General features: G+C 37.6%; 1 protein-coding gene across 2 annotated transcripts in view; it reads left to right on the top strand.

Annotated features, from left to right (window-relative positions):
• The window catches only part of fndc3a (fibronectin type III domain containing 3A), a 135,958-nt gene that overhangs the window by 77,005 nt on the left and 31,244 nt on the right, over nt 1–27,709 (top strand). The window contains exons 4-9 of one of the 2 annotated variants that reach the window (XM_079824336.1): nt 9,254–9,330; nt 10,756–11,008; nt 11,955–12,170; nt 14,737–14,795; nt 25,910–26,076; nt 26,330–26,389. In XM_079824336.1, coding sequence (XP_079680462.1) covers nt 9,254–9,330; nt 10,756–11,008; nt 11,955–12,170; nt 14,737–14,795; nt 25,910–26,076; nt 26,330–26,389 — 832 coding nt within the window. Of the gene's footprint in view, nt 1–9,253; nt 9,331–10,755; nt 11,009–11,954; nt 12,261–14,736; nt 14,796–25,909; nt 26,077–26,329; nt 26,390–27,709 lie in introns of both variants that reach the window. The other variant, XM_079824335.1, reaches the window with a different exon arrangement.

The following is a 27,709-nucleotide window of genomic DNA, read 5'->3' as shown; positions in this document are numbered from 1 at the left end:
ACAACACTGTGCTTCATCATCAGCACAACCAGTGTTGTATAGACGATTCCTAAATAAATGACTTTATTCTTATAGCACATACAGCATAACCAGTGTAGAACAACTAATGGAAATGCATAGCTTAAAGTCCCCGTTTAAGTCAATAATTTTATCCCTTAAAACCAAGTCCATATAAGACAAGTCATTTCACTCGGCGGCCATCTTTGAAACGCATCTCGGGCATGCAAGTGCATCTCTTTGAATGGGGAAACTTCAAAATCTCCAAAACCGTTCGCCAAGCTCCGTTGGCTTGCGAGCTGGAAAAACCAAACTCTGGTCAGGCCAATCACATCGTGTATAAAGTCGGTGGGTGGGCTTAACATAATGACGGCAGAGTTATGGCGGTTCTGCGTGCGACTTGTAAACAAAGAAGCTGGCGAACAGGGGCCTTTCGAAACGGCTTTGGCCACGACTTTGAGAAAAAAACAAAGAAAGGCACTGAAGTCATTCTTAAGAAAGGAAGATGTGTTCAGAGTTTTGCCGATCGGATACGGCGAAAGTTTAATCTATCAACTCGCTCCGCTTCACCTTCTTCGCTGCTCTGGTTGGTTGTTGCGCTATCCTATTGTGTGCAGAGGGAATTTGAAAGACAACCGTTTATCCCGCCCCTCGGATTGAGCCCTGCCAATGGTGTGTTCCCAGACCCAACATCTTGATGTGGGTCTGGCTTGTCAGGCTATCTAACAGCAGCTGCAGTGGAAGCAATGACTTTACTAATCAACGATTGGCTCTTTCATTTAGAAGGCGGGGCTTATTCACCATATTGGGCGTTGCACTTTCTCCCATTCATAAGTAATCAGAGTGCACCGTCTTCCTATATATAAAGTCTTTGTTAAAACACATCTTTGATCACCAAAATGACTTTTTCCTGTGGAAATTTCTTCATGCCTTAAAATAGCTTGAATGTAACTGTACACCCTTGCTTCATTTAGTATACACGGATTCATGAATATGCAAATGAGCCCCTCCTCCACTCGCTCGCACCAGCTCAGAGACCCACTTGTCAACTTTACTCAAGTTAATGTAGTAAACCCCGCACAAATATCGGTCGGACCGATATTTCCCACCACTCTCCTCGAGTCGGGCCCCTGATCAAGCTTTTGTGTTTTTTTAATCATTACTTTATTAGCCTAATTGGGTGGGGAGAAAGATATGCCATAATCAGAAGTATTATACATATATGTATATTTTTAGCAAAGTAAGCATAAGTAACAAATGTGTACAAAATTACGTTTCTTCATTTGGATCCATTTGTGATCCATTCCATTCTGAATAAACAAACAATGCAGTTTACATGCTTCGTAGGGATAGTTCACCCTGAAATGAAATTAAAGCCATCTTTTACTCACCCTGCTGTTCCAATGCCCTATGTCCTTCTATCTTCTATGGAAAGGCGTGCTATAAGGTTTTGCAAGAAAGAAACCTTATTATTTAGTCAAAATACAGAGCTCGGACGTTACTCAGTACTCATAACATTTCTTCAAGGTTGGCAGGTCTGCCATTATATGGAGGAGCATGTGCAAGGCGTTTTTTCAACAACAAAAAAATTTGGCCCGATCTAAGGTTTGCTCTTTTCAACATCGGACACATAACGGTAATTAAAATGATTGGGCTTTTGCTTGACTACATTATCAAACAGCGAATTATGTGTTGCTAATGTTACACAAACTATGTTCCCGTTTGCCATCTGAGAGTCAGACAGTTGCCTTCTAAAAATCAGAGTCCTTGGAAATGCTTTGAACAACACAGAACGTCATTGGAGAAAGACATGTATAGTTCATCATAATGTACATCATATACATAATTCACCTGCTATGTTGCTAAAAGTACCCGATCTTTCATATCAACAGAAAAATATACCGGGATAATCTGGCTTTTCTTGAGACCCCCCAGCTTCGCAGCATAGTATGTCTCATGATGATGATATGCCGTCCGCACGTTGACGTGATTGGTTACAAGGTAGTTTGTGACGTCAGAAACGCCAGCAACACCAGTCTTTTTTTCACTGCAGTTTTAAAGAGAAAATACTCAGCAATGGTGTTGACTTATGAATTTGCACATGGTTTGTCTTAAAGCATATTAAAAACACCACATAGACATAAACAACACTAAACACTAGATTTTCACCACAGGGTGTCTTTAAATATGTTAATTTGTCATGAAATGTTACCACATTAAGTGAAAATTATATGTCTATGTAGAATTGAACTCTTTTATTTAAAAGTAAATTCAAATTAAGTAAATTCCCGTTTTCCATGTTTTGCATAACTCTCAGGTTAATGTCAAATATAAAATGCAAGAGTTACTCCGGTCGAAAGATCAGACATTTCTCTTTTTTAACATGTCACCAACCACATACACACTCATTTATACACGGAGACCCACTTTGACGCTGATTATAGAGCAGCGACGGCTTACACGCGCTGTAATTACTTCCAGCAAGCACTCGCTGATTATGTGAGTTAGTCTGTTCATGGAGTGAAAACAGCTGCGATCCGGGCGAGGGGAGGATGTGAGCTGCGAGCTAATACAAGAGTGACACATGATGTAGAAACAAGAACCATTAAACCGCCCCATGTTTGTGTGTTTGTGCGTCTGATATCCTTGCGTTAAGTCGGAGATATTATTTTTTAAAAATAGTTAATCCAATGTTTGGTAGATTGGTTTTCCGATCCTCAGGTGGAACGCGAGGGTCCTTGGCTATTGGAAATGTTAGGATGGGCCACTCCTGGATCTGGCTAGATTAATAAGGCCTGTTTTTGGTCAGGTTGAGCAGAGCAGGTCAGCGTGTTCCTCCATTACGCCACGTCATTTTATCTCTTCATTGTGTTTCTCTGGTGTGGCTTGTACAAATAATAGTGCTGCTGTTTCCATGAAAGACAACATCAGAGAAATCTGTGGAAAATGTGTGACTTGAATAGTAATCTGAATGTTTAAACGGAATGGCCATTTGTAGTTCTGCTGCTGTTGGACTACTTTAAAACACGGAGGAGAAAATATTGTGTTATAAAGTTAACAGAACTGTACGCTTCAATTAGATTATTCATTCGATATTTCCTTTCCTGTAGCTCAAGTAGCACATCATGGTCTTGGGTTCGATTCCCAGCAAAAGCAAACCATTTATACGTGTACCCTGAATGCAAGTCTTTTAGGATAAAAGCATCTGCTAAATGCGTAAATATACAACAGTTATTCCTGGTTCTCGAATCTGATTGGCTGAGAGCCTTTTCCAGCCGTGCAATATTCCTCCAGTATTAGCACTGGAACCATTTCACCGTTTGTGTAACTCCGCTTGCGGCAACGGTCATGACGGTCGATCAAATACACCACATTTTTTTTTACAAATACTACTGTTATTATGTCATGTAGGTTTTTTTTTAGGTGAGAATGTAGTTATTTCAACCTCAAATATGTGAAATGTGACTCGTATATAAACATAACGCCTATTTTACAATTTGTTTAGACGTTTCCGGGTCGTCAACCCCCGTTCGTCGCTCATGTGCCCGCCGAGAACAGCTTCATCTCGGCCAGGAATTTGCAGCTGACTTTTTACTGTATAGATAGTGGTTAAACATTAGATATAATTCATTTGGGGTATATCAAACGGGAAATCTTTGGGTTAAGGTGAAAATTAAAGGGTTAGTTCACCCAAAAATAAAAATTCTATCATTAATTACTTACCCTTTATGTCGTTCGACAGCCGTAAGACCTCCGTTCATCTTCAGAACACAAATGAAGATATTTTAGTTGAAATCTGATGGCTCTGAAAGGCCTCCATTGGCACAATGGCACGTTACACTCTCAAGACCCTTAAAAGGTACTAAAGATGTCATTACAAAGTCCATCTCACTACAGTGGTTCTACAATAACTTTATGAAGTGACGAGAATAGTTTTTGTGCGCAAAAAAAATCTAAATATCGACTTATATAGTGATGACGATTTCAAAACACGGCATCATGAAGCTTCGAAGCGTTATGAATCAGGGAGTCGAATCATGATTTGGATCGCGTGTCAAACCGCCAAACTGCTGAAATCACGTGACTTTGGCGATTCAAACCGCTGAATCGACTCACTGATTCATAACGCTTCGAAGCTTCATGATGCTGTGTTTTGAAATCGTCATCACTATATAAGTTGTTATTTAGGTTTTTTTTGCGCACAAAAACTATTCTCGTTGCTTCATAAAGTTACTGTAGAACCACTGTAGTGAGATGGACTTTGTAACGACGTCTTTAGTACCTTTCATGGGTCTTGAGAGTGAACCGTGCATTGTGCCAATGGAGGCCTTTCTGAGCCATCGGATTTCAACTAAAATATCTTCATTTGTGTTCTGAAGATGAACGGAGGTCTTACGGGTGTCGAACGACATGAGGGTGAGTAATTAATGACCGAATATTCATTTTTGGGTGAACTAACCCTTTAAGTTTCATAACTTTTATATTTAACTTAAATCCTGTACTAGAGCGCTGTTTTTGTACGTTTGAATTTCCTATTGTCTTTTAAAAAGGCATTGCTGTTCATTTAAAAATTGTTGTTTAATAGATATTATTTTATAAAAATAAATTGCCGTATTTAGTCTTGAGAGGGTCCGTTAGTGATCGTGATCTGTGGCAATTTCCAGTCGGAAGTGAGCATCCCTATGCCCTACTCACTCCGAAGGGCAGAACATGACCATAAGTCAGAACAAGGAAGTTGTTTTAGCTCTGTCAAAGATATCACTTTCCACAATGGACATTCAATCTTTATAATGGATAAAATATTATGGACATCGACCTGAAGAATGAATGCTGTATCAGATGCAGTTAATACACTTGTTTAGTTGATCTCTCTCTCTCTCTCTCTCTCTCATAATACCATAATACTCTACATAATACAATGAAGCAACTCAATGTTCCTTCGTTACTAAACGTTCATTACTAAACTTTGTTCGATCTAAAGTGAAGTTTTAGAATAAGTAACAGATGTTTGGGCTCAACTGTTAAACTGTCAACTTGAGATTTGAATCCGTGGCGGAAGGAAGTAGTTCTGCACAAAAGAGGGCTTTTAAAGACACTTCTCAAACTGTCAAACCGTTATATTTCATGTTTTTGATTGTTGTTTTAATATTTTGATAATCTGATAAATTGTGGCAAAGATTTAAGCCCTTTAAAAGCACTTTTTCTTGAATGTTGAACTCAGTTGCTGCGTGCTATGTAGGACTTTTATTCCTAAATATTATATTCATATGAATTATATTCATTTCTAAATATAACCGTATATTTAATAAAATAGTAAATTAAATTAATAATTAGAATGCCTAGATTGTTTTGTTCTGTTTTTATTTTTTACTTTATTTTGCATTGTTCTTGCTTTATTTTAGCTCTTTTATTATATCCATTAATTTAATGGGAAAATATTTTTCAATAATTAAATTTTTAGTTTAAATTAGTTTTTGCCCGCAGAATGGTGTAGTTAGTGTGTCTACTAGCAGGAGTTAACTTGACCATTCCAGCCAAAACATTGACCCTTTATTCTGTAGTTGTAGTGCCGAGGACTTTTACCTTTTACCTGTGACTGGCGACTCTAGCCTGGAGAGGTGGAGCTAGAAACCTTTGCACTAAAGAGAGCAAAGAGGACGAAAAACAAATACAAGCCCACACGCACATTCCTGTTCTTCGCGGAGGACTGTTATTTTCTCTGTTTCTTTGGCCTTTTACCATGAGTGAAGGAACTACACCTGCACAGCAGGACGGAGGTCTGTGTTCGCTTGTCATTTTGCGTTTGTGTGTGTTTGCGCTGTCCTTTGCATCATCCTGCTCTAACAAGCTCTCCGAGTCTTTTCTGAAAGTGAAAGTGTCAGATTGCAAAGGGAAGGCATGAAAGAGCTGATCTGTAACCGGCTTTGCTGAGTCACAGTTTTTCCTGAAACAAACACGCCAGTGCTAAAACTTCCATGGACTCCGCCGTTTATCAGTGTGTTTCTTTACCCAGCTGAGTACATTTCAGGACTTATTTGCATTGACGTAGTAAATATGCTTATCAATGTTTGGCCAAAAGCGGAACTCTTTTGATGTGAACGTGAACTGCACACAGCTGTAAATATGACAGATTTTCCGACCTACTTTGTGTTTGAAGTTCACTTAAAGTATATTCTGTCATTTTACTCACCCAATGACAAATTAGTGTCACACCACGACATGTTAATGTAGGTTACACCGATATTTTTTTCCCCCTCAAGTAAAAACTGGTAACATTTTCCTTATACCTTGAATACGAGTGTACAAATCTTAATCATTATTTCAAAAACTATTATTAAAATATATATTTTCAATAAATGTTTCATTTATGGTGGCACCACATGACCTGGTTTCGCCAATAAAAGTTTTCATAACATAAATAAGAACTACTAGCTACTACACTGTAAAAAAAAATATTTAAAAAGTAAGTTACCTGGTTGCCTTAATTTTGAGTTCATGGAAATAAAAAGATTGAGTAAATACAATGAAAATTTTTGAGAATCGACATCACCCTTTATTCAAATATTATTAAAAGATTTTGTAAGCATATTGCGTAATTGTGTTTTATTTTGTAATAATGCAGTGAAACATGCCAAATTGTGCTATTTTCATGATTTATCACATCATTTTTTTTATTTATGTGGTTCAGATACAATAATATTTTGAGTTTCAATTTATTAAACCAATTTCATTCATTGTATTAACTCAATTTTTTTATTTCAATGAACTCAAAATTCTAAGGCAATCAGGGGCCTCATTTATAAAACTTTTCGTAGGATTTGCTTCAGAAGTGGCGTACGGATAGGACGTGCGTACGCACAGAAATATTCGGATTTATAAAACCGTGCGCACGCACATCCTACGCAGTTTTCCTTTAATAAATCACAATCAATTCTAAAAATAGCGCAGCTTTTGCGGCTTCATGTCACGCCCGTAGTTGCCCATAAATAGTCCGTGAAACGCCCACAAGTTAATATTCATCGATTGCGAAATCATGGCAAATACAGAGAGGAAATCAAAAAAACTTAACTTCACTCAATGTGAAGTAGAAGTTATCGTTGGCGAGGTGGAAAAGAGGAGAAAAATTTTGTCTTGGAGGGCACAGTGTGGGCATTACTAATGCCAAAAAGGCACTTGAGGTGCAAAAGGTTGCAGACGCCGTAAATGCTGTAGCCTCACAAGACAAAAAAGCGTCTAGCGCTCCATCGCCAGAGTGTGTCCTCGTTTGCCAGCAAGTATCCTTGTCTGAAGATGCGTTCACTCCGACTCCTTCCATTTGCCACATCTTCTAGAGCGCAAGATCAGCCATTGTGCGTCATTACGCATTGTGATGGGGCATTTTATTTCCATCCATTTAATTGCATCTGGCAAGCTACAGATGTCGGTTATTATCTACGTGGAAATGGGAAATAGTTCAGCGCAAATGTAATTTCTTGCTGCTTTCTGAATGGTTGAGACATACGTCATACGTTATTTTATCAAAAATAAATCAAACTAAAGGCATATGCATGAATACCATGATTCCGTAACTGATGAAGACATTCTATCTATCTATCTATCGATCTATCGTTCTGTCTGTCTGTCTGTCTGTCTTTCAATCTAATTGCATCTCTGCTCCGCCAGACGGACACATTGACGAGAATATCAGTTTTGTACATTATTTCGATCTATTTACCATATTATTTATGAGGCTGAATTGCATAACATGCCAATATTATGGCAGAACATATTTCACTTTTCTTTTTGCAAATATGTGTTAATTTGCATTTCTGTTGTAATTTTCGTTTGATTTTGTTTATTTTACACTGCAGATCGATCAAACGGGTGTTCGTGTAGGCTGTTAATTGTAAGACTTGCTTTGTGAAGTCTTCATGTTATTTATGAGAGGCAGTATTGCCATTTCTTTTACACAACGGTCTACAGTTTCACACACTTTCACGTGTTTCTTCCATCTGCCGACGGTGTCGCCATTTCTCATTTCACCCGTTTTTGTGCGTACGCCTGGGTCAGAGCTTGCGTGAAGGACCGCACATTTTCCCGTCAAGTTTGCTTTTTATAAATACCAATTATTGCGTAGAGAGCGGCGTACGCCTTCTTTTGTGCGTACGCAACGTTTATAAATGAGGCCCCTGGTTATTTACTTTTTTAAGTTAAACCAACAATATTTTTTGACATTATAGTAATATTAATAAAAACTACTTCTCTGCTTATTTTAATAGTAATAATAATATTAATAGTAGAAGTTAGAGCTGCACGATTATTCATTATATCATTAAAAGATTGCAACCTCGATTCCACATGATCTTATTCCTGAATACCAATGATTCGGCTTTGTCTAAACCTTTGACAAGTACGATCACAGTGAACTTTCAGACCTGTATTGGTGCTGCCGCTGAGCCAGAGAGAGCAGATGTCATGTGTAGTATAAAACAACGTCTTTTCAACCCCACAGTATTTTTTTTTTCTGTACAATAATTCAAATGATCACAGAAGTACTTGGATTAATGTTTATATTTCGGATATAAACACTGATGTCTATGGTAGCGATCAAAATAGAGTAACTTGACGCTCAGATAAAGATTGGTTCTGTTACATCTTTACACCAGTAGGTGGCGACAAGTGACTGTCAATAAATGTATTTGCCATTGAATCAAAGGGATTTGTTTAAAAACGCTGATTCAATCAGTAACGAAACAAATTAAGTCTTTATGAGGAAGTCATTGAATCATTCATTCACATGTTTTTTACTTATTTCAAATTTCAAAAATTAGACTGCGGAAATTAACATTTTGTCAGAACCTATAGTAAATTACATGCTTTTTTTGATACAGTTTTCTGTTCAGAATCAATGGAGAATAGTCACCTCCATTATAAAAAAATTAAATGTGATTCTCAATTTATCGAGAATCGCGCACCTCTAGTAGTAGTAAGAATAATAATAATAATAAAAATAGCAAGATTTACAACGACAATAATAATGTCTGAATGATTTGGTCACAAAATGTTTTTGGCAGTAGTCTCTTATGATCACCGCGGCTTCGCTTATTTGGTCAGACATCAATAAAAAACAAAAATGTTGTGAAATATTATTACAATTTAGAATACATGTTTTCCTTTTTAATATATTTTAAAATGTGATTTATTCCTGGGATGGCAAAGCTGAATTGCTTGAACCACTGACTTAATGTATTTATTGCTCATAATGCTTCCTCCACAGGTCCTGCTCAGGTTCCCATGATGTCCCCAAACGGTTCAGTGCCTCAAATCTATGTGCCTCCTGGATACGTTCAACAGGTGAGTCATTACAGTACTACTACTTATTTTATGATTTTTATAGGTATGATATTTATTTTGGTTTGCTGAAAAGGATGCAGTTTTCAGTCTAATTTACATCTTTATGGCCCAAACCTGTTGAGCTTCCTACCTAACGGTGTTTGCAGGCATCTTAGGTGCTGTCGATGTGAAGGCTGTTCCAAACATTAGTCAGCAAAATGATGCTGCCTTAGGGGCTTTCACACTATAAGCGCAGGAGAATAGATTAAACCAAGTAAATCTCCACAATGGTGTATAATTCAACAAAGATGGCAAAGTCTTTAGGTCAAATCAGGTTGAAATACACAGTTCAGGTTGGTCCATCTGCTATGTTGAGCATTGGGATTTTTCCATTGGTTTTATGGAATAGAGCCTAAGTAAAGGCCCCAATATGCTGATTAAGTTCTTTTTTTGTTCTTATCGTCTGGTGAAAAAAAAGTTTGAAATGCCAACAACAGAGCCAATGAGGGAGGAGAGAGAGTGAGCCAATCAGCAGTAAGAGGTGTATTCACCCATGATGGAGGAGGAGAGAGAGTGAGTGAGCAAGAGGGAGATTTGAAGAAAGTCTGTAGAAAGAGAGATGGCTGAGAGACATTACAAAAGAGAAAAGCTCAGAGGAATAACACCTGGAAAAATAAGTGTTACGTTCAGGGAGGTGCTTTAGGACCCACATTAATATTAGAAAAGATTTCCAGCGCTAGAGAAAGCTAAGCTGGAAGACCTGAAAACAGATGCTGAGGTTTTGTTTTTTCTGCTCAATATGTGAGTAAAAATGTTTTTGCGGTTTCAAAGAACCAAGATATGTTGTTGTAATGTTCGTGATAGTAACAGGACAGTTTTAAGTGTAATTGTTTGTCGGGAGTCTGGAGTTGCTGGGGACCAACAACCGACTCTTGCTTGTATATACTCTTGTGTAATGTACGTCAAAAAAAAATCTTCTTCCTTGTCATTCGTTCGTCATCTTGGCTTTAGCTGAAGCGAAGCAAAATAATGCTTCATGAAAATATGATAGAGACATCCATCCACATCCTGGTTTTACAGCATTAAACATGAAAAAACAGTGAATGAAACGTTCAATTAGAACTTCAATTTCTACTATAAAGCGTCTCTGCAGTGTGTTCGTGTTTATACTCGCGTCTGACCTCGATGAAATTAACCTGAGAAGATTGTCATGTCAAAGAAGGCGGAGCCTCAGAGCCACACCTACTTATTACGCAATCGCCACGGACCAATGGTAGTTCGAAGGTGTTTACCAGCTGGAGTGAACTTTTCCTGTAAAGTTCAATTTGGCACGCTGTTTCAAACAAATTTTATTCGAGTCTGATTTTGTTCAAAATGACATCACACCAGTTGCTCGGTTTCACTTGAAGTGTATCAGGGTCTTAACTTCTCTCTCTTTCTGTGTAGATCATTGAGGAGAATGGAGTGAGGCGGGTGTTGGTCTTACCTCAGACGGAGTTTCATCCGGGGGGTCATTCCCCCCTTCACCACCCGCCCCCGCCACCGCCCCACGCCCACATGCAGGCCTTCATCCCGCACCCGCACATCATGCACGCTCCTCCTCACCTGTACTCAGGCATGGCTGGAGGAACCGGGGATATGAACCCCCAGTACATCTCCCAGTACCACCCAGCACACACCACCATCTACTCAGAGCAGGGTCAGTACACGCACACACACACACACTTTTGCTTGCTTCTTCAAAAAATATGGACAGCATGCTGCACCACTGCTGACTCTACAGCGCTTCGACAAAAATACAGGACTATATTTTAGCTGAGTTATGAACTCTCAGAGAGAGAAAGACTGGAAGCCTATGAAATAATTTGTAAATAGTCAGTACAACCAAAACTAAATCCTGTTGGGGAGACTTGGGGTCACTTTGCTAAAATTTCAGTAAATGCTATTAAATAAAACGCTTTTTAGTGTTTTAATTATATTTAAATTTAATTATTTAATGTCAATGATTTAACAGCAATATTAGTAATTATATTAATTATTAATATTAATAAAAAAAAGCTTAAATCTTAGTCATGTAGTCTTTTTTTATTTAAATATTGTGTCCGTTTTTCAAGTAAACAGCCCTTAATAAAGAGAAAAAAATAAACCGTATTATTGTTTTATTAATATTAATGGCATAAACAGTGCCATTGCTTTAAACTAAAATACTGAAACTGAAATTTAAATATTAGATGAATACTTAAAAAGAAAATTAGAAATGTTGCCTTGGTAAATATCTGAAATAAATATATTAAGCTAAATATAAAATTAAATAATATAAAATATAATCATTTAACATAAACAATAATAGTATAATATAAAATAAGTTACTAAACTAAGAATATAAAATTATTTGTAAATACTATAACAGTATATAAAGTATACTAAAATAACCTTAGGCATAACAAACTACTATTGTTTTTACAGTAAACTATATTCCTTGAAGAAACGTTTTACATACCTAGGATAAAAGAAAATATTTAGTTAATTCTTTCCCAAAGGCAGACGCCATAGCGGGGATTATCATCTCTGCATCGGTTTTCAATAATTCAACGTTCCGCTGTGCATTATTCCTTACATGTCTCCCTGTTTTCCAATTTCCTCAGATACTCACCCCCCACACGGACGCGCAGCATTTGCTCACAGAGATGAAAGGGCTAGCAAAACCTATGAGCGCCTGCAAAAGAAGCTGAAGGAGAGGCAAGGGGTGGGCGGAGGGGGAGGTGGAGGCTTGGCCCCCTCCAAAGACAGTCCCCCTCCATCCCCGCAGAAGAGCCGCGGGACACCGCCCTCAGGAGGAGATCTGCAGAACGGGCTGGGGGGTAAGGGCACAGAAGAACAGGCACAGCCCAGCGCTGCTGTCGCCGGCCTGGGCAAAAGCCCAGGAAGAGGGAAGGAGACAGAGTCTGGAGGTAGAATATACACTAGGGTTCCTAGAACCATTAGAATAAAGCAGTGAGTCACGAGATGCTGTGTGTTAGTGTTTTTAACACCGTTAAAGGGTGCCGTTTGGCACAGTGTGTTAACTCTGAGTGTTACTCACTGCCTCTTGTAGCTTTACTGCTTTTATAGAACAGTAGAATCAGCTATATGAGACATCAATGCTAAAGAAATAATTACTTTTATTTAGAGTAATCGAATGGGGTCCAAAAGACTGAGACGCCTACTAGTGCTTTGTTTCATTTTACTTTGTTACAAATTACACTCACCTAAAGGATTATTAGGAACACCATACTAATACTGTGTTTGACCCCCTTTTGCCTTCAGAACTGCCTTAATTCTACGTGGCATTGATTCAACAAGGTGCTGAAAGCATTCTTTAGAAATGTTGGCCCATATTGATAGGATAGCATCTTGCAGTTGATGGAGATTTGTGGGATGCACATCCAGGGCATGAAGCTCCCGTTCCACCACATCCCAAAGATGCCCTATTGGGTTGAGATCTGGTGACTGTGGGGGCCATTTTAGTACAGTGAACTCATTCTTATGTTCAAGAAACCAATTTGAAATGATTCGAGCTTTGTGACATGGTGCATTATCCTGCTGGAAGTAGCCATCAGAGGATGGGTACATGGTGGTCATAAAGGGATGGACATGGTCAGAAACAATGCTCAGGTAGGCCGTGGCATTTAAACGATGCCCAATTGGCACTAAGGGGCCTAAAGTGTGCCAAGAAAACATCCCCCACACCATTACACCACCATCACCAGCCTGCACAGTGGGAACAAGGCATGATGGATCCATGTTCTCATTCTGTTTACGCCAAATTCTGACTCTACCATCTGAATGTCTCAACAGAAATCGAGACTCATCAGACCAGGCAACATTTTTCCAGTCTTCAACTGTCCAATTTTGGTGAGCTTGTGCAAATTGTAGCCTCTTTTTCCTATTTGTAGTGGAGATGAGTGGTACCGGTGGGGTCTTCTGCTGTTGTAGCCCATCTGCCTCAAGGTTGTGTGTGTTGTGGCTTCACTAATTCTTTGCTGCATACCTCAGTTGTAACGAGTGGTTATTTCAGTCAAAGTTGCTCTTCTATCAGCTTGAATAAGTCGGCCCATTCTCCTCTGACCTCTAGCATCAACAAGGCATTTTCGCCCACAGGACTGCCGCATACTGGATGTTTTTCCCTTTTCACACCTTTGTAAACCCTAGAAATGGTTGTGCGTGAAAATCCCAGTAACTGAGCAGATTGTGAAATACTCAGACCGGCCCGTCTGGCACCAACAACCATGCCACGCTCAAAATTGCTTAAATCCCCTTTCTTTCCCATTCTGACATTCAGTTTGGAGTTCAGGAGATTGTCTTGACCAGGACCACACCCCTAAATGCATTGAAGCAACTGCCATGTGATTGGTTGATTAGATAATTGCATTAATGAGAAATTGAACTGGTGTTCCTAATAATCCTTTAGGTGAGTGTATATTATCAGTATACAAATTTACTGCAACTGAAAACTGTGACATAATGCAAGTTAAAAGATAAGTTCATTCGATCAATGTCACCGATTTGTTAACATTTTATTAGCGAACAGTGCTTATTAAATGCTTCTACTTTCTATTACTTCACAGTTGTTTAAATCCGAAACTTTGTCATTTTCTTCATTTAAACCTGAAAATACATAGTTTTTCAGTATTGTCTCAGACTTTTGAACCCCACTGCAGTTCATTAGCCCGATAGGGAGCGATAATGTGTCGATATACAGTCTTGGTGCATTTCTAGGTTTGCATTTATCAGCTGTTTTGTATCAGCTTTGTCTTATCCAATCAGATTTCAGCACCTAAATTGTTTTACGAATTGGACTTTAATTAAAATCTCCCACTGTATCTAATTAAAGATAAACTTACTTAAAAAGACCAGGGAATTACATATTTGGCTCTCCCTCATTTAATAACCAACTAGAGTTACTCATACATGCGATCACTGATGGAGGTTTATTAGGGAGTAGTTATTAGCATTAACAGACATCAATGTTCCATTAAGTCGTCTTTTTCCTGGGATGATCATATCTCAGGTTCTCTAGGTACAAGTCCCTTTAGGAGCCCATCGGGAGATGTAACGATGGGGCACCGGGGACGGGCCCTCTCTCTGGCCCGTGCAGAGCTCGTCTCTGGTCTCATTAGCTCCCTCAGCTTTAGGCTGCTGCAGATAACATTAGCTGTAATTACTCCTGCACTGACTCAGTCATTTGTCAGTGCTAACTAACTCCAGCCTGGAGGAACTCTGCTGCAGCTACTGTACGCCGACTAAACTTAGCTGGTGTATCTATTAATCCATTCATGGAAAATAAATGCCTTTTTTCTTTGACTGTGAAGCCTTGTCCTCCTCTTGAATCCGTTTATAATGTAGTTGTCTTATCTATTTTTTATTTTTTATTTTATTGTTATGCAGAACTGGACGAAGAAGCAAAGGCTTTTCAGGAATGCTTAAACTCCATCTGCAAACCAGTGGTAAGGAGATGATTTTATTTGCGTGTTCATTTTTTTATATATATGTACATATTCTGTATTTTTATTTCTTTAAAGGGGTGGTTGATTATGGTTTCACTTTTATGTAATGTTGCTGTTTGAGCTTAAACAACATCTGCAAAGTTACGACACTTAAAGTTTAATGCAAAGGGAGATATTTTCTTTTAAAGGTCCCATGGCATAGGTTTTATATTTTATTTTATAATGTATTCTGATGTGTACTCATATTGTAAGTATGATTTTTACATCATAAAATGTCATAATTTAGAAATAAAAGGCATTTTTTCTATACTAATGTTTGCCCTGTCGCTGAATGCCCTGTTTCAAGGGGCGTGTCTGCTGTGAAACTTCAGTAAAAACGCCCACTGTTGTGATTGGATGACATCTTTGCATTTAAAATGAGTATTAAATCTTGTAGCGGAGGGGCGTGGTTTAACGAGGTCTACGAGGCACGAGCCTGCCAGAGAGACAGATGGACCTGAGTTCACTTCTCATCAGTTCTCTCAGCACGTCTCAGTTCAGTGAACTGTTGTAGTTACTAGCATATACTTCAGGTTATTAGTTTGTTTATAGTCGGAGGGAATGTCACTCATGTCAGAAAATTAGTAACTCTAGTAAATTATGGATCAGCGCTGACTCGAGACGCGCACCGTTTAGAACGATTTAGTCCGATTTGGTGAACTGGTTCGTCCGGTTCACTAAAAGGAACCGGTTCAAAAGAATGATTCGTTCGCAAACCGGACATCACTACAGGGTTCCTACGGGGTTTGGAAAAGTATGGAAAAGTATGGAATTTGATTTGAGTAATTTCCAGGTCTGGAAAAGTATGGAAAAAAATTAATCAGAGTATGGAAAAATATTTATGTTTCCAGACTATTGTCCCTATTTCGTTTTCTAAAAATAAAATTAAGAATTTCTAAATGTATATAATAAATATATACAATTGTTTTTTTTTTCATGGCGTTTGGATCAGTCTGCCAGCGCTGCCGATCGTTTTTACACTTGATCTGCTGGAGTTTAGGTCTGCAGTGATTGGTTGTTACGTTGTTAGGCGGCAGTTGCCATCACAGCGCCCCTACCTCAAACTGCTTGACTAAAAACACCTGGAACGTTGTGCTTGATTTTTACATTTGAGTGTGGATTTCACGGCAAACAAAATGGGAGATGCACGTTTTCCGAGGGCTGGCTTGCCGATCCTAAATATAAAGCCTGGTTAGCCAAAGATTTAAAATGTACAAAGAAAGCTATTTGCAAACTTTATGTCAAATCATTTGACATCTCCAACATGGGGGAGGCGGCAATTGTAAGCCAAATGCTAGGCCAAAATAGTAGTGGGAAGTTCGGATTAATTTACTGACTCGGATCTTTGAATCTCGTTCAGCAAAATGAACAAATCTTTTTTTAAGTCATTTCGTTCGTTCATGACATCAACGTCGCGGCCACACTCGTGCTCACAGCCGCATGTAGACGGATCGACTCAAAATCGGAGACACGCGAGACTGATCGGCCGATCACCGATCAGGCCGATCATGCAGAAAATCTGCCAATTCCGATCCCTGGCCGATCAATCGGTGCATCTCTAATTTAAATGTACAAAATTACAAATATGAATAACATTGCACTGATTTAGAGCGTTGAACTTTACAGGGTTTGGCGTTAAATTGACTTGTACAAGCAACAGTAGCTACAATTTTCAAATTTACAAATTTAACATGATAGCCTACATAGAGGTTTTGAGTGTAACATACTTGTCGGCGCCGATAGCATTGTGGGTAAGTGCGTCGCCATGTAGTGCAGTTGTGCTTCGGGAGACCCGAGTTCGAGTCCTGCCTCATGGACTTTTCCCAATCCCGCCCCCCTCTCTCTCCCTCCCTCCTTACTTCCTGTCTAGCTACTTTCCTATCCTAATCAAAGGCAAAAACGCCATACTAAATCTTTAGAATGTAACGTACTTGTTAGCAGTTGAATTTTAATATGGTCGGAAAAATCTGTAGGGAAGTCTGGAAAAGTATGGAATTTTGAAATGAAAATTGTGTAGGAACCCTGTCACTAATTTACCAGAGACGGAGCGATTGCTAACAAAGTTATATTGTAACTACTGAGTTGTGAAAGTGCTGTCAGCGCGAGTTTATTGTGTTTGTATCTGAGAGTTCTGAATAAACACGAGTCCCAGTCACACTGAGCCCGTCTTCCTCCTTATTCTACCAACTTTGTAACACATGCAATGTACCATTACAGCTGTCGAGATGAACGAGTTACGAGTAAGTGTTGATCATAGCATTATTTTTAGATATTTTCCAATCATATGAAAAGCGTCAGTATTGAGTACACAGCGCAAACAAAGAATCTACAGCAGTAATCAAATGTAATCCAGTTTATTGTGGGGATAGCTGGCTAGCCTAGCCGGATACCCTCATGCTTACCCCCCTTCTGCTTAATCTCGCGCCGCGTTTGGTGCCTCCGCTGTGGGCCAGATGCAGTACTGGGGGTCGGTGATGTTGAAGGCCGACCGGTCAGTGCAGCCCGAGCTTCGGCGTGCGTGAGGTTTATTTCTAAAGATGTGGCTCTGCCGATGTTGAGCAGAACTGACTGTATGGGTTACTCACGACTGTATGCACATTTTAGAACAGATAGACGCGACGAGGACGTACAAAAACACTGACTCACAAGATAGAAAACACGAAAATACCGTTCTTTCGGGAGAGAGAGAAGCCGCAGCACGAATAATAAAGTTCTGTGTGAACTTGAATAATTAGCTACACATCATAAATCACTGATCACAGATCAGAAGGAACTGGAAAAAAGACTTCTGTTTTCATTTGTACATCCAAACACTGAGAAACTGCCAGCGTTCACTCGTTCACAAGCCATGATCTCTCGAGGACAAACAAATATGGCGCTCGCATGGGCGTGCCAAATTCTCTGGGCGGAGGAAAGGGAGGTAACCGTTCCTGTTATGACATCATAACAGGGAAATTCAAGATCAGCTCGTCTGAGCTCTCATTTTCTCAAAGGCAGAGAAAGACAGCCAGAACTCGGTTTACATCGATCAAAATTTCTAGCCACTTGGGGACAATATTCAGGCTAGGGGAACTCATATTAATGTTGAAAAGCCTCATAAAATGAAAATGTCATGCCATGGGACCTTTAAAGAACTTGCTTTATAAGGAATACAACATTTGGCCGGTGGGCACTACAATGAGCTTCTTGTGGGTCTCGTGGGATAGATTGCATGTATCAGAATTACTTATTTGCAGTAATGACGAATTTAATTATTTGACCAATCGTGGCAATACTCACATGTGTTTAAACTGACTTGTCAGGTTGAGGGCGTCTATATTCCGCCATGTGAATAGCGAATCCGCCATGGCGCGAGCGCAACTGGCTTTTAAAGGGAATGGGAGATGATACTCTGATTGGTTTAGTGCACGTTATGCCCAAAACACACCCATGACTCTTTAAGAAAATAGGGACAACCCTTTTAGTTAAACTAGCAAAAGTGGATTCGGACACGTCCTAAGTGCGCTTGCATCGTGCGCTTTAGACCATGCGCTCAGATCGTTAAAATAGGGCCCTATATAATACTTAAAGGGGCTATATGCGTTTTTCTGAAATTTAAACTCGCGACTGACACCTGTGGCCAAAAAACAGAACTGCTCTCATTTTCTGCTCGCTCTCGCAGCGGTGGTGACGTCACATCCGCAGACAGCGCGGGAAAAGACGACCCGCCAGAAAATAGGAAAAATAGGATACAGGCTTATAGGTGCACCCACTGTGAGCGGACAAGGTGTCAGTATGCTCATCAGGAGATGTTTGAGTCATAAATGGTAAAATAAAAAGGCTATTGTTACGTTTATTTTGGGGAAAAAGTTGCATATAGCCCCTTTAATTTTAGCATTTACTCTCCCTTTCAAGTTTCATTGCAAAGCATGCTGGGAAATAGAAATTTAAGTTTTAATTCTAAATTAAAAGAAACACGTTCCTAAAACTCTGAAACAATTTATATTACTTTAAATGTGTCCGTTTTGTGAACTCAAAAGAAAGTTCTAGATACTCATAAAAGTTCATTTGATTGAGCTAATTTAAGTGTACCCAACTCAAACCAATTCATTATTTTGAGCATTAGGGTTTACAGCGGGGTATAAATGTACAGATATGTTCTCCTAAGTGTGTAATTGGAAAGGCCTTTATGCTACATTTGACACTCCTCTCACTAAATAACCACCTTCTGAAGAACTGTACGACTGCTTGCTGCGTCAACAGATTTCTTAATGACAGTCATTTCCACCGTCTCAAAAACTCTACATCCATGCATGATTACAGTCCCCACAAGAAGACAGTAATGGCTCTCTGTAATGGGTCATTAATGCTGTATTTGATTTGATTCATCGAGGAAGCTAAATGGCTGTCTTGTCCCTGGTGGTGTGCTGGGCTCTGGTTTATTGGTGTTTTCATGAAACAGCGAGTTTTGCCGAAACTGCTACAATCACTATATATAATCACCCTGGTCCTTTTTCATTAGACATTCAAAACCTTTTTTTGAACATTATGTCCTGAGCAGCATTAGTTTTTTAATCGCTATAGCCCAGTTGAGATATGAATAAATAATAGGGATACTCCAAATACATTTAAAAAAGGCCATTTAAGCTTGCTGTTGAAGCTCATTTTTGCAGTATGTACAGTATGTCCCTGAATTAGTGTCACCACCACCATGCAAGCGATATAGCGCAAAAGAGATTGCTTTTTTAAAATTGTTTATCGTATAAGTGCAGCATCCTAAAACGTCACCATCTGATGGTGATCAGCTTTCTCAATTTGTAATAAAACGTAAAAAATAAATCAATATTTAGATAAAAAGAATTTCGATGACACATTTTGGAGATTTCGAACACCTTCAATACATCAAAATGTTACAAAGTTCAGACAATATGGCTGACACTGGAGTATTAGTGGGATAAAAATTACCAGTTTTATTCTAATAGTGTAAAGCTTTGACAGAATACATACTGACTTCCATCCTTACATAAAGTTGGCAAAATTCAGCCAATAACTTTTGTAAGGCTTGGTTCAAAGATTGTGAGACAATTTTGGTGAGGATGGAATAAAATTTGTCAGTGGAAAAGTGGACAGCTATTGCATCTTTTTAAAATATTGTTCTGCCTTTTAACTACGGCCACTACGGAGCAATTGAAAGAGTTAGTTTTGCATAATGACCAATTTTCCCTAAATTTTCACAAAGTATTCCTGACCTCACTGCTCATTAAACAGTATGATGTTTGTTGACTTATTTTGCCTGCTCAGAATGACAAGTCAAACATATCGGTCGGATTTATGTAGATCAGTTGCATCAGGAATAGACTGATTATTTCCACAGCTCAAGCACTGAGAAAAGTTGTAACGAAAAGTGTAGAGGAGAGAATCGTGCCCCGCGAGGCACAGATAAATAGGTTCTTTTTAAGTCAGTTTTCGGCTTAGTAATGCACGCTAACTTGAGCTATTCTTGTCTGAAAACCCGAAAGGTACATAGTCATGCATCCATAACTAAAGGAGACACTTGTTTCTCAACTGGAAGAAAGCTAAAAATATTCCCTCTTGCATAACAGGAGTTCTCTTTTGTTCCGGAGGGGAAGCGCCACATGTCATTAAAATAAACTAAAGTCACTCTTTCCAGGCGAAACAAGCATGTATTTCCCACATAAACAAGTGCATGTAGTTATTTATATATATATCAGTTGTCATATGTCAGTCAGTTAGCTCCTGGGAACAATTAACCTCTGAAATCAGTTGAACACAACAAAATGGGTTCCGCCAAATCAGACAAATTAGTTTTGTCGGCTTGATCAACTTCAATCACGCGTCTTGTTACATCAGTTTTCACTCATTTAAATGTTTCCCTTTTCATCTGCGTATACATTCCCTTGGCTTTCCTCGCGCATCACCATTCACTCAGTTTACATACACAGATTTCCGTTTGTCTAGAGGATGTGATCTGAAATTAGCCTGATTATGCTGTTGGTGTTGCTGGACTACTGATTTTCCTAAATGGCTAATTGTCAAAACAATGCCAGAGTAACTCGAGTACTCGGGGTTTGTTATTGTTTACATAAAAATTGTATTTTGTGTCAACAAATGTTTATTAATTGACAGCCCGATGTTTGCAACAATTACGACTCTTGCGTGTATTGTAAAATCATGTATTTAACATAGGCAAAATAACATGCCCTATCAGGGCTCTGAACCGGTTCAAGGAACGAAAACCGGAAACGAACGAAATTTTAAGAGGAACAAAAACGGAAACGAAATCAAAATCAATTTGAATCGTTCTGAACAGAAACGTTAATTTGAAATGACCATTAACCGGTTAATAACGTTATTTTATCGTTCTCTTTAATATTTTAATTTGGCAGTGACCAATCATGAATAGAGTAGTACAGCATGTGACGTTTACATGCCTCAAGTACATTTCTTTCCCCGCTGAGGTCTACAATGAAAGCGCAGGTATTGAAGGACATTCTTTTCGAACGTTTAAATAAGCAGTACGGACTTTAAGCTCAAATAGACTGATTTAGGCTAGTTTATGGATTTAGTTTAAGCCTGTCCAAGCAGGCTATAGCATCTATCAAACATTTTTCCTATAGTCTTTCAGATTGCCAATACAGGTCAATGTTTTCTATATAGACGGTTGATGCTATGTATTAAATGGTATGTTATATTGTATTAAATGATCAAGCTTTATTAGCTGACTGAATTTGATTATGTGATACAAGGACGTGTTGCGCAGTGTTTGCTTTGAAATTAGCAGTTGACGGTGCATTAAAAGAGCAATGCTTATCCAGTTTATTTATTTTATTCATGCAATTTTTAAAACAAGTCGTGTTGAAAAAGTTATGTACAAAGAATGTTATCACTCTTCTGAAAATAATTCGGCATAAGAGGGCCACTTTAGATTGTCTAACGCTCCATTAAAACAGGTCTGCTGTTTATGCTTTGTAATTAATGCATGTATTTCTGGTTTTAAAAATGTTATGAAATAAATATTCAAGTTTAATTACCATGCGTTATATTATTATTGAGTGAAAATAAGTCTATTTATACATATTTGTTTAAAGTATAGGCTAAATTAAAATAATGTTATTAACCGGTATTTTTTCATATCAAACCGTTTTCGGAACAGTAATGTTTATTGAGGAACGCAAAAACGGAAACGCTATAATATCGATTCTGCTCGGAGTGAACCGATTTATATTTTTTTCCATTTTTAAGCCCTGTGCCCTATTATGCAGGGCTTTCTTGAGACCAACTAGTCGGTCATGCAATCTTCTGACAAATTAGTTATGATTATATGTAGTTTAGCTCATCCTCTTGGTTAAATTTACCAGGTCAAGCCAGAAACCCATTCTATACAAATTTGTAGACACAAATGCAGAGAATACTACCGATATTTCCTTTGATTTGTCAACTTCCGTCTTTTATTCATCTTGAATTTGTTTGGGTGTAATGGGTAGGGATGCACCGGTTGACCGGCCAAAAAACGGTTTTCTTTGAATTTTTCTGCCGATTTATCTGGAAGTGCGCCCGCGTGCACATACGCCTATATTGCAATAATTCGCGAACATGTCACTTGTGTGTTACAAACGGAAACTGGAGAACTGAGGGATTAGACGAGATACGCTGAAGGGAATGAAGATCCGCTTTCCTGCGCGAGCTGAAGTTGCGCGAGCTTACCTCTCCGCGCCTGCACGAGCAGATAGTGAGCGTTTGTTCAGGTGTTGGATCGGATGAGAACGAAACAGACTAACTTGTGAAAAAGCCAAAATACTTCTTTTTGTAGCCTAAAGAAGAACATGCATGCACTTTAGAAATGAAATACTATCAGTTCTGTAGCCTATAGGATGATCATTTTTATTTGGTAACACTTTAGAATAATGGTCATTAGTTAACATTAACTAATAATGAACTGCACTTATAAAGCGTTTATTAATCTTTGTTAATGTTAATTTCAACATTTACTAATGAGAGATAACTGCATTATTAAAATCTTGTTAACATTAGTTAATGCTCTGTGAACTAACATGAACAAACCATGAACAGCTGTATTTATATTAACTAACGTTAACAAAGATGAACAAATACAGTAACAAATTTACTGCTCATAGTTAGTTCATGTTAGTTAATACATTAACTAATGTTAACTAATGACCATTATTCTAAAGTGTTACCTTTTATTTTACCTTAAAATTACATTGACTTAATTTGATTTAAAAAGCACCTGCTGTAGCATCTTAGTTTTTTTCGTTGCACTAAACATTATTTGTAAGTAAACGTTACTTAACATTTTGGAACAATTATATACTTTGGTTTTATTGAATTTCACTGGTAAAGGCTTTTTTTCTTTACAATGAATTTAAAAACAAATGCTGATTTAAGTAACATCTTTGTTTGGATTGCAGAATATGCAGTTGTTGCCTTTAATTTCACCTTTCAGCCTTTTAATTTCCAATTAAATGTCCTGTTAATTTCAGATTGCGGACTTGTTTTCATTAGCCAAAAGCCAATTTAGCCTGTTAAATACCAAATAAACATCTTGTTCATGTATACTTTCATTACTTTATTGTGTAAAAATAAAATCGGAAATCGGTATCGGAATCGGCCAGTTTTCTTGAAAAAAATCGGTATCGGAATCGGCCATGTAAAATCATGATCGGTGCATCACTAGTAATGGGGGCTAACACCAAAAATCCAGCTGTGAGGCTTGGTCTGAAGACTATGAGAAGATGGAACAAGATTCGTTAAAAGACAAGTAGGGAAAGAGATATTGGAAATAAGGACCTTTTTTAAGGTTTACAAGAGTTAGTTTAGCATAATTGCAGTGACTTGGTCCAGAAACCCAATCAATGCAAGTTTACCAGTATTTGCTTTGCCTTAAAGTGCCCCTATTATGGTTTTTCGAATATTCTCTTCATGCGGTGTGTAACGGAGCTTTTTGTGAATGTAAACATTCTGCAAAGTTGTAAAGCGAATGCGTGATAGACTTATTGTCTCCCAAAAGAAAGAATTGACTCTGAACCGCTTATACGACTCATTTGTAATTCGAATCCCACTGCGTTATGGATTTGCATACATTTGCATAATGCCCGCCTATGTTGTACTGCCCTCAAGCGTCATTGTACTGACGACTGCTTCTCAAACCTCGGAGATGGGTCAGTACCCATTTTGTTTGGACTAACTTGCTTCTCAGAATCACAACCTGTAAGTTTGAATCATTATTGATGTATATATTTTCTACCGGGTCTTCAAAATATGTAGTTTGGTTTTTATACTGTGCAAGTTTTCGGCTAACGGGCTAACTCACGTTATTACGGTCTTACTGGAATACTTCTGCTAATACGCTGAGGGTTACTGTTACCTTAAACTGTGCCTATTAATGCAGATTTTCTGTCGTTCTTACTACTTTGAGTAAAGTTTGCTAAACAAATCTTGCTCCATCCTTTATTTGTAATGTTACATCAGTCATTCACATTAGTGCTGGGTTAATGTATGCGCTGTTATTGATTCCAGCATGTGCACCGCAATAAATGAGTTTGTTGATGGACGCACTTAATGCTGATGGTGAGGAATTACAGTTGAAACATCTCATAATGTACCTCAAAATGAGTAGCGTATCACTGAAAAACATCCAGATCAAGTCGTCCTTGTGATGGAGGTTCAGGTTGAAAAACTAGTTCTTCCAATGTTTCATCATCGGACTCGCGCTCGGATTGATATGGTAAAATCAACGTCATCGCACTGCCTTTACAGTGTGTACAATCACTGAGCTTTAGGAAGCCTCCAGATGGAGCTGGAGTTCAGTTATGGTAATGGCCGGTAAAGCGCTGTATGTGGTACGCCTGGCCAATCAGAGCAGAGGAGGCTCTCGGAAAGGGGGATTTAGAGAGGCTGATTCATCCATTGAGTCGTTTGAGAATCATTGAAAAAAGTGGTGATGTGCAATGTATATTATGAGAAAACTAAACTTTTTTGGGCCCTTTAATGTATGTAAACCTGTTTTAGGAGACCTCCAAAACAAAATTAGTAAATTTTAAAATAGCATAATAGGGGCACTTTTACAATTTTAATTGTTACGTTTCAGACTGCAACATGTGAAATCAATTTAGAGGCATTTGCGTTCACAAACTTGCATAGAGTAGGTTTCAAGCCTAAGAAGTTTTGTCTAGCGAGGCACTATTGTTGCTATATTGGTTTTTGGGCGATATTACAGATTTTTTTATCCTTTGGGTCCAAATTGGATTAATGATCCAAAAGGTCTGGATCCAAAAGAGTAAAGACGAAGCAGAAACAAGTGATAGAAGCATTACTTACACACATGTAAGCTAATGCAATCATCAAACATTCAACTGGATATATTATAAATCAAAACTGCCTAATGAATAAAATGTCGACCCAGGATGAGCTACAGGACTGTGAAGCTTTGGGGTATTGATGGACTCCTTCTGTGTTTTGATCATCGTTCTGAATCCGATCCAGACAAAGTCTTTGACAAAACATTTATTTTCTCAGCTTTTTGCTCAATGTTGCTTTTTTTATATATATAAAACTTACCCACATTTAACTGTTTATAAAAATACTGCATAAAGCGTTTTTGTTTCAAAGCAGAGGCTCTTTTGATATACATGTATGCATGTTCAAATATTCATACAACAAAATAATCTGGGGGCCATGAAACTTGTGAAAATGGTCAAAAATGCTGGCAGTGGTTGAGAAAAAAGAAAGAAAATAAAAACGCTGGTGAGGAAAGAGATAAAAACATTAGCAATGTAATCATTTAAATGTAAACTCAAATAATAAATCCGAATACAACTCAACACAAAATACAGAATTGTGTCTAAATATATGAAACCATTGTTCGTTTGTTTTTTAATGCAATTGTGAAAGTAGTTGGATTCAGCGTTTTACACTTTTACTACTAATCAACTGATAATTCAACATCTGTGCTGGATCTAATAGAAGTTTAATTCAAAACTAGCTCCGTTAAATCAGTTTTCCTTCTAATTACAAACGAGCTATCAGTAGAAACGGTTGTCCTCTTGTGTCGTCAGGTGACAGACATCCAGGCCAGAGGGGCCAGTTTGAGTTGGGTGGCCCCATCGCGGACAGAAGGGGAGGACGAGCCCAAAGAGGGCGAAGAAGTCCCCGCGGAGCCCAGCGCGTACGAGGTCTCAGTCTCGTACAGCGGCAAGGACGGGAAGTACAAGACCGCCTACAGGTGAGCTCATGCTCCGTGTCACTGCGGAGGAGGTCTGGGCAGGATGTGGAGACGCTGTGGGTGCATTTGAGGAACTCGCTGTTGTTTTCTGTGGTTTGCTGTGGGTTTTCTAAAGTCAGTGGCACGTTAAGGTCATCAGCAGTTCACCTGACATCTGCAGCTCTAGATGAACCCTGGGGGGCAGGATGTTTGAATGTGTACAGTCTGCAACATTAATACTAATGTTTTCTTTTCTTTGTGTTGTTTGTTTCAGTGGTGAGGAACTAAGTGCAACCTTACAAGACTTACGACCAGCAACAGACTACCACGTCAGGTCGGTTTTGACTTTTAAATGTACAAAGCACATGATCAGAATGTGTTTTTACAGTGATGCTCAGACTGGTTATTTTTCACTCATCCTCTTCTGGATTAAAACTCGTATAACGCAAAGATATACGCATTGTCCAAGCTGCTTTATTCCATACAATAAAAGTGAACGAAGATTAGATATTGTATGAATAATTCTTTATAAATCATATTTTCTTTATAAATAATATATAGTTATATTAAAATGAATGTATATTAATAATAGTTATAATCATGAAAATATTTTTATTAATATAATTATCTTAATTTTATAGTTATATTTGTTAAAAATTAGGGCTGTCAAAAAATTAATCGCGATTAATCGCATCCAAAATAAAAGTTTGTGTTTACATAATATATGTGTGTGTACTCTGTTAATTATTATTTATATATAAATACACACACATTCATGTATATATTTAAGAAATATTTGCATGTATATACTGTATATACATTTACATAATCTAAAATATATATAAATATAAATGTTTTATATATAAAAATAATATTTTTTTTCTTAAATATATACATGCTTGTGTGTGTATTTATATATCAATAATAATTGACAAAGTACACACACATATATTATGTAAACACAAACTTTTATTTTGGATGCGATTAATCGCGATTAATCTTTTGACAGCCCTATTAAAAATGTATTTGTAGTTATATCAATAACAATAAAAGAATTGTTAGTTATAAGAATATAAAATAATTTGTTATAAAGTTACATTTATAGTTAAATATAGCTAAAAATATATACAGTTACCTATAAAGTTAATATATCGTTTTATTATTAATAACAGTGTAGTTATATTAGCTATATTATATAACTAAATTCTTTATAAATCAAATGTTCTTTATGAATAATGTCGTTTTAAAATATTAAAATCCATATATTTTATATAATAGTTATATTCTTATTATTAATGTTAATGAAGATTGATCAATTATAAGAATATTATTTTCATAAATAAAATTATTTATTAATTATAGTTATATTTGTTAATATGTCGTTAATAACAATACTAATAATATAGTTTAATAATTATCTTATGAATGATAATAGTCATGTAAATTCTTTAAAAAAAACAAACATTTTCTTTATATATGTAAAATTGAACTAAAAACCAAATTATATAGTTATATTTAAAGTTAATATATCGTTTTATTATTCATAATAATATACTTATGTGCTTTATTATAAATAATTCTTAATCAAATTTTCTTTATAATGTCCTTATATTAAAATAATTATATATTTATAATAATATTTTGTTTTATTATT

The sequence above is a fragment of the Gobio gobio genome (genome assembly GCF_949357685.1).
Source record: "Gobio gobio genome assembly, chromosome: 8".
NCBI classification, from domain to species: Eukaryota; Metazoa; Chordata; class Actinopteri; order Cypriniformes; family Gobionidae; genus Gobio; species Gobio gobio.
This window is presented reverse-complemented; position numbering and strand designations above follow the sequence as displayed.